This window comes from Eleutherodactylus coqui, chromosome 1 (genome assembly GCF_035609145.1).
Source record: "Eleutherodactylus coqui strain aEleCoq1 chromosome 1, aEleCoq1.hap1, whole genome shotgun sequence".
Lineage (NCBI taxonomy): Eukaryota > Metazoa > Chordata > Amphibia > Anura > Eleutherodactylidae > Eleutherodactylus > Eleutherodactylus coqui.
In genome coordinates, this window is record NC_089837.1 from 20,725,935 (window position 1) to 20,741,940 (window position 16,006).

Genomic DNA, 16,006 nt, shown 5'->3' on the forward strand with positions numbered 1-16,006 from the left:
TACGTCCTGGAGCGTTGGGGTATGTATGAAGAGAGGTCACGGGGCGACCTCTCTTCATACAGAGTGGATGTCAGCTGTTTATTACAGCTGACACCCGCGGGCAATAGCTGCAATCGGCCGCATGGCTGATCGCGGCTATTAACCCTTTTATTGCCCCAAACGATGTTCGGGTCTCCCCCCCCCCCCCCCCCCACAGTGAGATCGGGGGAGCCGTGCAGGTGTTATGGCAGCCGGAGGTCTTCTGAAAGGCCCCAGGGCTGCGTTAGCAGACTGCCTATCAAGCCATCCCCTTGGGTGGCCTGATAGACTGCCTGTCAAATCGCAGTATGACGAAATGCTATGGCATTACGTCATACTGCAGGAGCGATCAAAGCATCGCATGTTGTAGTCCCCCAGGGGGGCTTTAAAAAAAGTGAAACCAAGAGCAACAAAGTTTTATTAATTGTAAAAAAAAAGTAATGAAAGTTTAAATCACCCCCCTTTTGCCATATCTATAATAAAAAAATCTAAATCCTAAAAGAAAAATACATATTTGGTATCGCCGCGTCCATAAATGTCCGATCTATCAAAGTAGCGCATTATTTTTCCCGCACGCTGAACGTCGTCCAAAAAACAAAAATAATAAAGAGCGCCAGAAATGCACTTTTTCAGTCACCCTCTCTCCCAGAAAACGTGCAATAAAAAGCAATCAAAAAGTCGTATGTATTCTGAAATGGTACCATCGGAAACTACAGGGCACCCCGCAAAAAATGAGTCCTCGTGCGTAAACGGAAAAATAAAAATGTTATTGCGCAGAAGATGGCGGCAGAAAATAATTTAAAAAAATTAAATGTCTTTGAAAAAAAAAAAAAGTAGTACAGTAAAAAAAAACAAAACTACAAGTTTGGTTTCGTAGCAATCGTACTGACCCATAGAATAAAGTTATCGGGTCATTTTTGTTGCAGTCCAAGATGGCGGAATTTCGGGTTTTTTTCATTCTACTCCACTGTGAAGTTTTAAAAAGTTTTTCAGTACATTATATGGTACATTAAATGGCACAATTGAAAACTACAAGTCGTTCTGCAAAAAACAAGCCCTCATACAGCGATGTTGATGCATAAATAAAGGAGTTACGAATTTTTTAAAGGGGGGAGGAAAAAAAAACAAAAATGGAAAAAAAAAGGGGTCCGCGTCATGAAGGGGTTAATAGCTGCAATCAGAGTTACTCCTCCTTTCAGCTATTGTAGGTGGATGTCGGCTGTGAATGGCCGCCCACACCTGACGTCTATGGAGCGGGCTCAGCTCTCGAGGCTGCTCCATACAATAACACCCGTCCATGTACGGCGCCCATCAGGAAGGGGTCGGGTTACCTAGAACTTACTAATGCAGTTTTATCTTTTCCATTGTTCAACTTTGTCCTCGGGGCTGAACAACAGAAAAACCGTCAGCGCGGCATCTGGCGTATCCCAGACCTGAGTGCTGCCAGATGGACCCCTTTGAATGTAATGTGGTCTGACCGGCTTTCCTGGATGAGCATGCAGCAGATTGAAGTGTTGTACTTTTTTGAAAGTTTACACCAGGCGTCGCCCTTTTTTTTTCTTCACAGTGAGCGGATCTCAGCAGGGGCGTGGCCACCGGTGGGCCATCAGATTCACTATAATTTACACCATAAACCAAAGTGTAAGGGGTTCTCTGAAAGAGTTAAAATATTGCCGCAGTGATGGACTGCGAGATCGACAGTGCGACAGAACGATGCATGCTCAGTGGGAACGAGCTGATTGGCTGAAACTGTCATATCAAAGGGCAATGTCTGCCACAGAGGAGAAATCACGGGAAAATAGAGACTGTGACAGACCAGGGGCTGAGGAAACGGAGAGTGCCTGCTGCCACGAAAGAGAGAGACGTCAACAATCCGGTGGGGTATCCAAACTGTGACAAGGATCCAAGGGTGTTGTGGTAGGGTTGAGCTCCTGACCCCAGACAACCCTAGGCCAGTAGTAGCAATGAATTGTAAGTGAGGCCTACCTCATATCCAACATGCACCATTAGGGTTACTGTTAGGTAAACAATCGGCTTGTTGTAGACTCTATGAACTGCACAGAGGAAATTGTGCTTTTGAGAAAACTGCGAATATTAGTGCTGGCGCCTCGGACTGAGACAGTGTTACAGAGGGCAGTGAGCGAGTCGGTGAGCATAGAGACAAGTCTAGTTGGATCGGAACACTGTGTTTCCAGAAAGTCACATTAATCAGAGAGAACTGTTAACCCTAAAAGGGGACTGAAGCGCTACCGTACCAGATCTGTGTCTCTGCTTCTGCTACATAGTATGCTGCATCTGTATTGTAGTCCCACCAACCGTGACATTAGCTATAGCTGAAGCCTATGCCATGCTTGTAGCCAGCGTAGAAAGATGCACCAGATCTATTAAAGAGGTATTCCCATCTCAGCCTGTTGCTGATCGTCGGTGGTCCAACCATTGGGACCCCCACTAATCCAGAGATATCACCACTGCTGCATCTGTGAATTTTTTCAGTGGCGGTCACTAATGTGCACCACTCCGCCATTGACTTCAGGAATACCGCTATAGGAGACGTGTGCCACGTAGTACATTTGGAGCACTGCACAGTAGCGCCACCTTTACTCAGTCCAGCAACTAAATCACGGGTCTAAGTAAATGCACCCCAGTGGCCTAAAATGGAAAAACTGACTCCGTGTATAGTGCTTGATACGCTCCTCATCTTCCTACCGCCAATGTTCACATTATATCATTGACTCTTAACATATAGGAATAATGTGGACAAGAAGTAGGTGACTTCACATGCTCCTCACCCTGCTGACTGAGGTGGATCCTATGTTGGATGCAAGTAAAGGGGAGTAACGAGGCTCATGGGCCAAGCATCTTTTCATATGAAAGAGGTGCCATTGGTCCCCTTTAGGCACTAGGCCCATGAGTGACTGCCAATTCTGCACCCCCTATAGCTACACTTCTGGATATGTACAGTTTATAGAGGAAGTAGAAGATGTGGATGGATCTGGTGGCGTGATTGCCTGGACTGCTTTCAGAGCATTTCCACCTCCTTCTTACATGCCCACCGTCTTGGTCCGTTGCTGTCCTGACAACACACAGTAGTCCTCAGGGCTTGATTACTGCTGCCCTCTGCCTGCAACGGGTACATTTGGATGGTATGTGATGGCATGGTTAGTGGGCATGGCCTAGGCTTCTTTTGTTCCCCTAACATAGAGCCACATCTCCTGGCGGCTGTAATACCCATCATTACGCCCTTCCATGCCAACAATGCAGCTTGACTTTTTGAACATTCCAACCACAAATATGTTATCTCTCGTCTACAGATAGCTGGGTCCGCTCGCTCGTTGTCTGTTGCTCTGGCACACAGAACACAGTTGGGCAAGCCCTTGACATGATGTGTTTATGTTGGCATCAGTTTAAATTGTTGCTCAACAACTTTCTACCTTTTTGTGGCCCCGGCAGACAACATCTCAGCATCGACAGGAGCGTGATAATGGATTACGGGCAGATGTAAGTGATGAGACAAGGGTCAGCCGATGCCCGATATATAATATCACCTTGATGTATCCTGGACACAGAGTTATAGCGCCCAAATACTCTTAAAACTTGACTCGAAGTTTGGGTTGTCTCAGGCGTTGCCCAGGCAGAAGGAACAGGGTGGCACCTCACATACACAACAGATCCTTTAGAGGAATGTAATGTGCATTAGTGGGTATAGGTGTAAGAGGTTGGCGCATAGCCCCTGGATATTATGTGTACATCGTATTACTGTTACTTTAAATTATGCTTAATGCAAACATTCTGTTTTAAGGCTGTACCGTCTAGGTGCTGGGTGGGCAACCCATGTCGGGTGGAATGCACCAAATGTCCCGGTTATCCTGGAAACCAGATTGTGGTATAAATGGTAGGCCGATGCCCACCCGCTGGCACAGCGAGAGACAGTTCTCAGTGTGAGTAAACAGAGTGTACAAAGTAGTGAGGTGGGGACTATTTCCTGAGGACCACCGAGTGTGCCACCCCAGCGTCCAGAGATGAATCAAGTACCTCAATAAATTCTGTTAAAGATAACGATGGACATCTGAGTTTTGGTGCTCCTCATGGGGAAGAGAACGGGTTACTAGAGATGGAGATAGGACGGTGGCTGAGAACATGTTTGTGAGCTGCATTGATGACGTGGATGCCAGGTTGCCCATGGAGGACACCGTATCCCGAGATCCAGGTAGTCCCGACAACCTAGAGATCAGAACAGCTGTCAGCTGATCATGGGGCGAAGGACTCTGTAATAGTGCCCCTATAGGAGTGAGGTACCGTGGTGACAAAGACCAAGTAAGTGGCATCTTCTATGACGAGTGGAGCGCCAGATAATCAATGTACATACAACCAAATGACCAGATCACCTCCTCTTTACCCCCCGAAAACTGAGACATCGAAAAAAAGAAACCAAAACAAAGAGAAAGTGCAGAAAACTTCAGTCTTAGAGCGCCTTCGCACAGGCGGATTTGTATTTACGCTGTGTATAAGGCCTTATTTGCACGTGTATCTGCGGATGAGGCCTTATTTGCACGTGTATCTGCGGATTTTACTGTATTTTTGGTCACACAGCACATGTTCATATGCCTGGCTATATAGCCTGATGAGTTCTAGATGCGTTGCGCATCCCGCTACACATTGTGCGCGCATTGGCTCATCTCCCACAGAATTCTATGGAGAACTTTGGCGCACCAAAAGAGATCGGGCGCACAGAACCCGAAATGAGAATGAACACATTGAAATAATGGCTTCTACTCTCTGTGTACTGCGGGCCTAAATTTTACACATGCAAAAACGCACACAAATACGCCCGCGGCTACAGAGGACATGATTGTTCAAAAAACGGGTTGGGTCATGCGAATTTGAACAAAGAATGGTCGGTGTAAACGCGGCCAACGTTTGCGTGATAATAAATGATACATCGTTCGTCATTCGATTTATGCAGGCATGAGAAACATAATTAGCTCATTAAGTGTAACTGGTGATTTAGGACTTAACGATCAGCGAACAGAATGTCAGCGATTTATCTGCCTGCATGAACCGTCTAGTAAGTAATCGGAGATTGTTGCCTCGTCCAAATGATTTATCGCTCCGTGTAAAAGGAGGCGTCCGCAGAAGTATCTATACATAATCCCTGCTCAGGTTACATACAAGCTTCTACTACTGTGTGCGCCCCCAGTGATATCTACAGCACCCTCATAACAGAGCCAGCCATGGTGCCTCCCAACAGTGACATCTACCTATCTCATATCTATCTATCTCATATCTATATATCTATCTACCTACCTACCTATGTCATATCTATCTATCTCATATCTATCTATCTCATATCTATCCCATATCTATTTATCTATCTATCTATCTCATATCTATCCCATATCTATCTCATATCTATCCCATATCTATCTATCTATCTATCTATCTATCTATCTATCTATCTCATAGCTATCCCATATCTATCTATTTATCTATCTATCTCATAGCTATCCCATATCTATCTATCTATCTATCTATCTATCTATCTATCTATCTCATATCTATCCCATATCTATCTATCTCTATCTCATATCTATCTATCTCTATCTCATATCTATCTAACACATATCTATCTATCTAATATCTATCTATCTCACATCTATCCCATATCTATCTATCCCATATCTATCGATTCCTTATCTATCTATCTATCTAACACATATCTATCTATCTCATATCTATCTATCTCATATCTATCTATCTCATATCTATCTATCTCATATCTATCTATCCCATATCTATCGATTCCATATCTATCGATTCCATATCTATCCATCTATCTCTATCTCATATCTATCTATCTCATATCTATCCCATATCTATCTATCTATCTATCTATCTCATATTATCTATCTCATATCTATCTATCTATCTATCTATCTCATATATATCCCATATCTATTTATCTATCTATCTGTCTCATATCTATCCCATATCTATCTCATATCTATCCCATATCTATCTCATATCTATCTATCTATCTATCTATCTATCTATCTATCCCATATCTATCTATCTATCTATCTATCTATCTATCTCATATCTATCCCATATCTATCTATCTCATATCTATCCCATATCTATCTATCTCATATCTATCCCATATCTATCTATCTCATATCTATCCCATATCTATCTATCTATCTATCTATCTAGCTCATATCTATCTAGCTCATATCTATCTATCTATCTATCTCATATCTATCTATCTCATATCGATCTATCTCATATCTATCTATCTTATATCTATCTATCGATTCCATATCTATCTATCTCTATCTCATATCTATCCATCTAATATCTATCTCATATCTATCCCAAATCTATTCCATATCTATCCCATATCTATCCATCCCATATCTATCTATCTCATATCTATCCCATATCTATCTATCTCATATCTATTCCGTATCTATCTATCTATCTATCTCATATATATCCCATATCTATTTATCTATCTCATATCTATCTATCTATCTATCGCATATCTATCACATATCTATCTCATATCTATCTATCTATCTCATATCTATCACATATCTATCTCATATCTATCTAATATCTATCTCATATCTATCCCAAATCTATTCCATATCTATCCCATATCTATCCATCCCATATCTATCTATCTCATATCTATCCCATATCTATCTATCTCATATCTATTCCGTATCTATCTATCTCATATATATCCCATATCTATTTATCTATCTCATATCTATCTATCTATCGCATATCTATCGCATATCTATCACATATCTATCTCATATCTATCTCATATCTATCCCATATCTATCTATCTATCTATCTATCTCATATCTATCTATCCCATATCTATCGATTCCATATCTATCTATCTCTATCTCATATCTATCTAACACATCTATCTATCTAATATCTATCTATCTCATATCTATCCCATATCTATCTATCCCATATCTATCGATTCCATATCTATCTATCTAACACATATTTATCTATCTCATATCTATCTATCTCATATCTATCTATCCCATATCTATCGATTCCATATCTATCCATCTATCTCTATCTCATATCTATCTATCCCATATCTATCTCATATCTATCTATCTATCTATCTATCTCATATCTATCTATCTCATATATATCCCATGTCTATCTCATATCTATCTCATATCTATCTCATATCTATCCCATATCTATCTCATATCTATCTATCTATCTATCTATCCCATATCTATCCATCTCATATCTATCCCATATCTATCCATCTATCTATCTATCTCATATCTATCCCATATCTATCTATCTATCTAGCTCATATCTATCTATCTCACATCTATCTATCTCTTTTCTATCTATCTATCTATCTCATATCTATCTATCTATCTTATATCTATCTATCCCATATCTATCGATTCCATATCTATCTATCTCTATATCATATCTATCTATCTAATATCTATCTCATATCTATCCCAAATCTATCCCATTTCTATCCCATATCTATCCATCCCATATCTATCCATCTCATATCTATCCATCTCATATCTATCCATCTCATATCTATCCCATATCTATCTATCTCATATCTATCCCATATCTATCTATCTATCTATCTCATATATATCCCATATCTATTTATCTGATATCTATCTATCTCATATCTATCTATCCCATATCTATCGATTCCATATCTATCCATCTATCTCTATCTCATATCTATCTATCTCATATCTATCCCATATCTATCTATCTATCTCATATCTATCTATCTATCTTTCTATCTCATATCTATCTATCTATCTATCTCATATCTATCTGTCTATCTATCTCATATATATCCCATATCTATTTATCTATCTATCTATCTCATATCTATCTCATATCTATCTATCTATCTATCTATCTCATATCACATATCTATCTATCTATCTCATATCTAACTATCTATCTCATATCTATCGATTCCATATCTATCTATCTATCTCTATCTCATATCTATCGATTCCATATCTATCTATCTCTATCTCATATCTATCTGACACATATCTATCTATCCCATATCTATCTATCGATCCCATATCTATCTATCGATCCCATATCTATCTATCTCATATCTATCTATCCCATATCTATCGATTCCATATCTATCTATCTCTATCTCATATCTATATATCCCATATCTATCTATCTATCCCATATCTCTCATATCTATCTATGTCTCCTATCTCTCTATCTGTTTCTCTCCTATCTCTCTATCTGTTTCTCTCCTATCTATCTATCTATCTATCTATCTATCTATCTATCTATCTATTTCTCTCCTATCTATCTATCTATCTATCTATCTATCAGAGCTTTTCATCAGCAATCTTTAACCTTTTCTTTGCCTGTGCTGACTTTTCAGCACTCTATTCGAAATCTCGTGTCACTGACCCCTCATAGACATAAGACACGATATCACAGTAGAGGTCTCCCTGAGAGTCCCCTACCTATAGACATAAGACATCTCATATCTATCTATCTTTCTGCTATCTATCTCATTATCTCATATCTATCTATGGCATATCTGTCTATCTATCTCATATTTATCTCACATCTCATATCTATCTCACATCTCATATCTATCTATCTCATATCTATCTATCTATCTATCTATCTCATTATCTCCTATCTATGTCATATCTCTCTATCTATCTCATATCTATCTCTCATATCCATCTATCTATCCATCTATCTCATATTTATCTATCTCATTATCTATCTATCTATCTATCTCATGTCTATCTATCTCATGTCTATCTATCTCATGTCTATCAATCTCATGTCTATCTATCTATCTCCTATCTATCCATCTATCTTCTATCTATCCATCTATTACATATCTATCTATCTATCTTATATCTATCTATCTCCTATCTATCTCCTATCTCTCTCCTATCTCTCTATCTATCTCTCTCTCTCTCTATCTCTCTATCTATCTATCTTTCTATCTATCCATGTATCTATCTATCCATCTACTTGCCAGATGACATAAAAGCTGAAGTGTCTGATATACTGTGATGTTATCTGCTTGCTCTGTGCTGTTCTAATGAAGAAAAATATTTGATATTTCTGTGTAATTTGTCTTTAACCCTTTCTCAGAACTGCACAAGTCATCAACAGACTGATTTAAATGCCCAGGATCATTACTGGACACTGACTGACAGCACCCCTAGAACAGATGACTAAGAGGCTGTCGGTCTTTCCTTGAGTTCCCGTCTTTCAGAGAGTGCTGGTATGCACCATCTGAAGGTGGAGTTTCTGGTAAATTAGCTGAGGGTCTTACATTAAGTGACATCATCAGATATTGTGATGTCACCAGCAGGAGGCAGAGCTCTAGAGGCTGCAGAAGTAGCAGTCACTGGGCTCTGGTGCCTGAGGGGCGCAAAGAAGACACCAGTATTATAAGTGGCACATTTTAAATTGGGACCCTGTTCTAGTGACTGGTGCCAGCTCAGGGGCCCCGGTAGCATCCCACGCACTTTTTTAGTCTTCTGCACCAGTGTCTTCTAGTTTCTGTGCACCGCTTGTCTCCCAGAATAGATCCCACACATGGTGTGTAACAGTCGCCCTGGGGTGTAACAATTGCATGTTTCTCTATTTTTCGCCCTCTGTTCACACTCGGCCTCACAGCTCCTCCTTGAGACCCCCTGAGACTTTTAAAGTGTGAAATAGTACAGAGAGGTGATAGAAAGCACAACTAAATATAGAAGTCCTAGTATTCCCGCATCACCGGAGACCATTCCTGAATGTGTAATCCTTACTGCACCCCACTTCTTATGTAAGAACCGTAATATGTGACAAAGCATATCTATTTATCTCATCTAATATCTATCTCATATTTATCTAATATGTATATCATAATTTATCTATTTATCTCATATATATCCATTTCTTTATCTCAAATCTATCTATCTCTAATATCTATCTATCCATCCATCCATCTGATATCTCTCTCTCTCTCTCTCTCTCTCATATCTATCTATCTATCTATCTATCTATCTATCTATCTATCTCTAATATCTATCTATCCATCCATCTATCTAATATATATCTCTCTCTCATATCTATCTATCTATGTCATATCTATCTATCTATGTCATATCTATCTATCTCATATCTATCTATCGCTCTCATATCTATCGCTCTCATATCTATCTATCTCATATTTATCTCTCTCATATTTATCTCTCTCATATCCATCTCTCGATCTATGTCATATCTATCTATCTCCTATCTATCTATCAGAGCCTTTCCTCAGCAATCTTTAACCTTTTCTTTGCCTGTGCTGACTTTTCAGCACTGTATTTAGAAATCTCGTGCCACTGACCCCTCATAGACATAAGACACGATATCACAGTAGAGGTCTCCCTGAGAGTCCCCTACCTATAGACATAAGACATGATATCACAGTAGAGGTCCTCCTGAAGGTCTACTACTTATAGATGTAAGGCATGGTATTACAGCAGAGATCTTTATGAGGGTCTCCTACTTATAGACATAAGACATGATATCACAGTAGAGTTAGCCCCGGGGGTTTCCTACTTATAGATGTAAGGCATGGTATCACAGTAGAGGTCCCCTGAGGGTCTACTACCTATAGGCACAAGTCATTACAGCAGAAGTACCCCTGAGGGTTTCCTACTTATGGACATAAGTCATAACAGCAGAGGTAGGTACCCCTGAGGGTCTCCTACCTATAGGCATAAGTCATCACAGCAGAGAAAAGTATCCCTGAGGGTCTCCTGCTGAAAGCCATAAGACATTACAGTAGAGGTCCACCTTAGGGTCTCCTACCTATAGGCATAAGTCATCACAGCAAAGGTACGTAACCCTGAGGCTCTTGTACTTATAAACACAAGACAGCACAGTACAGTTAAATACCCCTAAAGGTCTCCTACCTACAGGGCATAAGCAATCACAGCCAAGATGGAGATCCTTAGGGGTACCTACCTCTGCTGTGATATCCATAAGTAGGAGACCCTCGGGGTTACCTTACTTATGGATATCACAGCAGAGTTAAGTCCCCCTGACGGTCTCCTATCTATAGGCATAAGTCATCACAGCAAAGGTAGGTCCCCCCGAGGGTCTCCTACTTGCATATATATGACAGCAGAGGTAGGTCCCCCTGAGGGTCTTCTGCTTATAGACATCACAGCTGAGGTACCTATAAGTGACTCCTGCCTATAGATATAAGACATCACAGTAGAGGTAGGTACCCAAGAGGGTCTCCTATGTATAGACATCACAGCAGATGTCCCCCTGACAGTCTCCTACCTATAGACCTATGACATCACAGTAGAGGTAGATACCCCTGAGGGTCTCCTACCTATAGGCATAAGTCATCACAGTAAGGGTAGGTCCCCTAAGGGTCTCCTACTTAAAGACATCACAGCAGAGGTCCCCATGAGGGTTTCCTACCTATAGACATAAGACATCACAGTAGAGGCAGGTCCCCCTGAAGGTCTCCTAATTATAGACATCATAGCAGAGATACCTATGAGGGACTCCTACCTATAGACATTAGACATCACAGTAGAGTTAGGTCCCCCTGAGGGTCTCCTACTTATAGACATCACAGTAGAGTTAGGTCCCCCTGAGGGTCTCCTACTTATAGACATCACAGTAGAGTTAGGTCCCCCTGAGGGTCTCCTACTTATAGACATCACAGTAGAGTTAGGTCCCCCTGAGGGTCTCCTACTTATAGACATCACAGTAGAGTTAGGTCCCCCTGAGGGTCTCCTACTTATAGACATCACAGTAGAGGTAGGTACCCGTGAAGGTCTCCTAATTATAGATATCACAGCAGAGGTCCCCTGAGGGTATCCTACCTATAGTGGTGATCACAGTGATGGCGAAGTAGAAGGACCCAGCGAAGGTCCACTGCACCCCCGCCTTGTGGGGCTTCAGCTTGATGACCACCCACTCCAGCTCCTTGTAGTTCTCCTCGGTCAGGTTGTACTTGCTCCTCAGCTCCTTCCTCTTGTCCTCCAGCTTCTTCTTCTCGGTGGTCTCCTCCTCTGACTCCAGGACATCAAAGACTGCGGCGCCCACCAGTAGGTAGGTGAAGGTGCAGATGATGAGGGCCAAGGTCCGGACGTTCTGCCTCTTCATGGTGCGGCTCTGGGGGTCTCAGGGGCTGCGCTCCCCCAGCTCATGGCTGCAGCCCATGCTGGAGGTGGCAGGAGTGCCGCTCTGGAGCTGTCCCTTCAGCACCACCCTCAGGAGCTCAGTCACAGCCCCGGCCATATAAGGCTGTCTGCTCTGAAGGGGAGGGAGGCTCAGAGGGACTCTCACCCACCGCCAGCAGCCTGGGACCCTGCACATGGAGGAGGGACCTCACAGCACTCCAGAGCGGAACTCCCGCACCTGTCCAGCTGCTGCACCACTCAGGATAGACCGGGGCTGAGAACTCCCCAGCAATGGGAAGACGGAGCAGAAATACACCGAGGGGCTGAGCAGACTCACAGGATGCTCGCTGCGAAGAGCTGCAAGTCTACGGAATGACAAGACCCCACATGAGACCTCGTGCACCTATAGGGGACGTGGGCTGGGGGCTACACATGAGTCCTTAAAGGTGCAGTGACCAGAAATGACAGAGGAGGTTAGAGTGGGGGAGGGGAAATCTGTGCTGAACCAATCCCCTGATAATAATCAGCTGGTGGTTACTGACGAGTCCCCCTGTCCTGCCACATCCTGGGGGGGCAGTATGTACCAATGAGCTGTATGGATGGCATCCTGCTCCTTTAAGGGACATGCTCCACGAATGGCTGGTGTCAGGTCATTGTAGGGGAGAGAAGGGGGAGGGGTGGCAGATGAGCTGATAGATCCTGACTGCTGGGACACTGGACTCACAGGGAGCTCACACTGACCTTCCAGGGACGTCTCCTCTCATCACTGCATGTAGTTGGTGGTGGAGGATAAATAGAGATGTAATCCAAGCCTGCGGACACAGCAGGTGTGACCCCCAGCCCCCAATACAGGACAGGTGGCAGAAGATTGCACCCAGCAGGTGTGACCCCCCAATACAGGGCAGGTGGCAGAAGATTGCACCCAGCAGGTGTGACCCCCCCAATACAGGACAGGTGGCAGAAGATTGCACCCAGCAGGTGTGACCCCCCCAATACAGGACAGGTGGCAGAAGATTGCACCCAGCAGGTGTGACCCCCCCAATACAGGACAGGTGGCAGAAGATTGCACCCACCAGATGTGACCCCCCCCCCCCCCAATACAGGACAGGTGGCAGAAGATTGCACCCAGCAGGTGTGACCCCCCCAATACAGGACAGGTGGCAGAAGATTGCACCCAGCAGGTGTGACCCCCCCAATACAGGACAGGTGGCAGAAGATTTCACCCACCAGATGTGACCCCCCCAATACAGGACAGGTAGCAGAATATTTCACCCACCAGGTATGACCCCCACAATACAGGACAAGTAGCAGATGATTACATGCAGCAGGTGTGCCCCCCCCCCCCATCCCCAATACAGGACAAGAAGCAGATGATTACATGCAGTAGGTGTGACCCCCCCCCCCCCCCCCAACCCCCAAAACAGAACAGGTGGAAGAAGATTGCACCCAGCACATGTAACCCCCTCCCCCCAATACAGGACAGGTGGCAGAAGATTGCACCAAGCAGGTGTGACCTACCCAATACAGGACAACTAACAGAGGATTACATGCAGCAGCTGTGACCCCCCCCCCCCCCAATGCAGGACAGGTAGCAGAAGATTGCACCAAGCAGGTGTGACCCCCCAACGCAAGAGAGATAGCAGAAGATTGCACCCAGCAGGTGTGACCCCCCCCCCCCCCCCCAATGCAACACAGGTAGCAGAAGATGGCACCAAGCAGGTGTGACCCCCCAACGCAAGAGAGATAGCAGAAGATTGCACCCAGCAGGTGTGACGTCCTCCCCCCCCATGCAAGACAGGGAGCAGAAGATTGCACCCAGCAGGTGTGACCCCCTCCCCCCCCCCCCCAATGCAAGACAGGTAGCAGAAGATTGCACGCAGCAGCTGTGACCCTTCCGAATACAGGACAGGCAGCAGAAGATTGCATGCAGCAGCCATACCCCCCTTCCTGAACACAGGACAGGTAGCAGAAGTTTGTGGTAGCCACCTGTGCCCTGCATTCTGCTCTGAAGCCTATGTTTGCTATATGACACCTTATATAGAGGCAATGCAATATAATATCTAGTAACTAGAAGCAGCGTACAAGCTGCAGTATTATATGTGTAGCACAAACAGTCCCAGCAGGTCTTACTAGTAGCTTGGGAGAACATGCAACAACGTGCACTTCTGCTGCAGTAATCAGTGATTCTTAAGGTCACACACACCATCCTTTTCAACTCAGCACAGAGATCCGACCTTTGTCTGTTTCTAAGGAGTCTCCCCCTGGTGGTAATAAAGGGTTATAACCAGTTAGTAATGGAAGTCTGTCGGTTGATGTTTGGAGCTGATTAATTACATGATGTAACAGAGGTGGATGCTGACATAACCGCTGTCCGTGCTTCCCACACAGTGTGCCGATGTGTGGATCATCTCCTGCAGTAGTCTGGGCCCCTCTGAGATGCTGTGTGTTTCAAGACCCTCCGCCTGTGATGCACTAGGGTCTATCGCATTTATTGGCCATCCACGTCATAAATGAAACCACACGCTTGCGAAGAGTGAGACGTCAATTGGGATCCAACATTGTTGCAGAGGAAAGACACAGGACATCCCCATCTTCTCCATAAACTCGAAGTGTTGGGTTGATCTTGCACTTCCTGAAGAAGGGAACAGACTGAAACAAAAACGTGGCATATTTTCATGTAAACCTTATGAGAGGGTGCTGATTAGGCTACAAAAAAGTGACATAGAAGAATGAAATGTCAGTCACTCTACATAGGTCACCACGATATCAGCGAGCTTCTGACTGTGGTGTTGCACCCTCTTCAACCTGTCAAGATAGAATTCTTTGGTTGGGTGGTAAACCAGGTGTCAGCTGCTGTAATTGAACCCAAAATGGAGGCAAACTTGGTTCCCTTTAAGTGTTTCATCAACTTAAACAGATGATAGTCCGAGAGTGCCAGATCAGGTTAATAAGCACCGAAACTCAGGTAAGCCAGTTTGCTCTGGGTGATAACCCTTGTGTAGGACGAGGTATTGTTGTACAAGAACATGACATCTTGGGTCAACGTTTCACACATTTTAGACTTCAATGCCTCCTTCAATTTATCCAGAAGTGCTGTGTAATACACAGCCATGATAGATCCCTTTGGAAGGTCATCCACAGCAGTATCCCATCTTTATCTCAGAAGGTAGACGCCATCACCTTGGATAGCTTCTGTTCTCTGAATTGCTTTGGACGTGGGAAACTACTGTGTCTCCATTGTTTTGACTGCTTTTTTGACTCCGGATCATTCATAAAAGTCCAAGTCTCATCCATTGTCACAGGTAGAGACAGTAAAGTATCACCATTCTGTGGAAAATACTGCGGAAATCCCTAGAAGGTTTGTACTCAAGAACGCCTTTGATCTGTTGACATTTTGGGACCAACTTGGCAGACACCTTCCTCATGTCCAGATGATCATGAATTATGGACCCAAAACTTTCTTTGGAAATGTTCAGAGCCTTGGCCATCATCTTAGCAGCAATTCATCAATACAACCATCCAGCTCCTCACATCCCAGTAATGCGCTCCTCTTAGACTCTGGTAACGGGGTGAAGTCTCTTCTCTGCATCGTAGAGGCGTCTAGTGGTCAACAAGCTATACAAGTGGAAGAAGAGGTCACTGCACACAAGGAGCCGCCGAGAGCCTCTTATAGGCCATGGGGGGAACCACTTTAGGGTCTCCGGTGACAAGACCGTTCATCTAATCACCACAACTCTCATCATTTACAGATCTGCCTGAGATGGAACTGCATGCCGAGC

At 43.6% G+C, this 16,006-nt stretch overlaps 1 protein-coding gene across 1 annotated transcript in view; it reads right to left on the minus strand.

The window, feature by feature from the left end:
• KCNK3 (potassium two pore domain channel subfamily K member 3) overlaps positions 1–12,562 on the minus strand; it is an 87,592-nt gene extending 75,030 nt beyond the window's left edge. Inside the window, exon 1 of the mRNA XM_066589142.1 lies at positions 11,928–12,562. Coding sequence (XP_066445239.1) covers positions 11,928–12,210 — 283 coding nt within the window. The 5' untranslated portion in view covers positions 12,211–12,562. The remainder of the gene's footprint in view (positions 1–11,927) is intronic.
• Between the last annotated feature and the right edge of the window lie 3,444 nt (positions 12,563–16,006).